At 49.1% G+C, this 1240-nt stretch overlaps 1 protein-coding gene across 1 annotated transcript; it reads right to left on the reverse strand.

Moving 5' to 3' along the window:
* Positions 1-8: 8 nt before the first annotated feature.
* On the reverse strand, positions 9-527 carry LOC128276819 (mitotic checkpoint protein BUB3-like; the record flags this gene model as incomplete). The annotated part of the gene is made up of 2 exons (XM_053015279.1): positions 327-527; positions 9-266 (listed from the first exon to the last, which is right to left on the reverse strand). Coding segments are annotated over exons 1-2 (459 nt in total), but the record flags the coding sequence as incomplete, so codon positions are not given.
* Between the last annotated feature and the right edge of the window lie 713 nt (positions 528-1240).

The following is a 1240-nucleotide window of genomic DNA, read 5'->3' on the forward strand; positions in this document are numbered from 1 at the left end:
GCCACCACCAGCTTCTCCTCGATGCAGCTCATCGCGTACACCTTGCCACCGCTCTGCTCGTACGACCCGACACACTCCCGCTCCCGGGCGTCCCACAGCTTCACCGTGCGGTCCCAGCTGCCGGTCAGGATGCCGTTCACCATCGACGAGTACTCCACGCACTTGACCGCTGCATCGTGCGAACCGAGGTTGCTCTCGATGTGTGTGTTCAGATCGTACAGCTTCACGCCATTGTCCAGTCCACCGCTTACCGTTTTGACCGAGTCCTGCAAAAAGGTCCCGGGTTAGCTCTCTACACCAACGCACCCGCGGGCAACGCGACGTACCAGAAACGAGCAGTCCAAAACGGGCGAAGAGTGAAAGAACTTGTGGCGCAATGTGTTGCTGGTCACATCGTACAGCCGCACGCTGGTGTCCCACGACGAAACGAGCAGGAACTGGTTGCTGGATGGGGCAAACTTGGCGGCCGATATCACGTCCACCGGCGCGTTCGTAATTTGTACCTCGCCTTTCTGCGACATTCTCATGTTTACCTTTCGACGGTTACTGCGGACGCGCTCTTCAAATCGAAGCGATCGAACGGCTTGATTGGACAGCTGTCAAAACCTAGTACGTATCGTTCCGTGCAGAGGGCGCTCTAGTATCTGCGCCACCGGCTTTTGAAGAACTTTAGTTTAGTTTTCGATCAAAAGCGACACAAACATTATGAAAAAATGATATAGAAAAGTTTCGCACAAAAGGGTTGGTTGGTAGGTGGGGGTGGTAAGGTTTCAGAGCCTTTTTTTAGCACGAAAGTGTTGGAGTTGTACGTGTAAGTAGGTATGCCATTGTCATTCTCAAACCGATCTAAGGCTTGCTTTTGAAAGTAATCTAAAGCTATTTAATCTAAAGGTTGCGATTAAGCGATATTCGTTACCGCTACTGAATATGTGTTTCTTTTGAACCAGAATTGGTACCTCCAAAGATAAAATGAACAAAGAATTGACTCATTTCCCTGCCATGGTTGTTGTTCAAAGCTAGAGCTCGTTTACCGTACGGATCGTAAAGGATGAATATTTCGAACCAACCAGCAAAACCGTTACACGGTTTGGGCTTGGGGCTTTGCTTTGGGGTAACAAAAACCTCCTTCACACACGTGCCCACCGAAAGTGGGATTAATTAAACTCTCGTGGCTAAATACTTGAAAACATTCTGTTGTCATTTCGGCAAACAGATTATGATATTTATTTCCAGGGCGTTA

This window comes from Anopheles cruzii, unplaced genomic scaffold (assembly GCF_943734635.1).
Source record: "Anopheles cruzii unplaced genomic scaffold, idAnoCruzAS_RS32_06 scaffold02593_ctg1, whole genome shotgun sequence".
Classification (NCBI taxonomy): domain Eukaryota; kingdom Metazoa; phylum Arthropoda; class Insecta; order Diptera; family Culicidae; genus Anopheles; species Anopheles cruzii.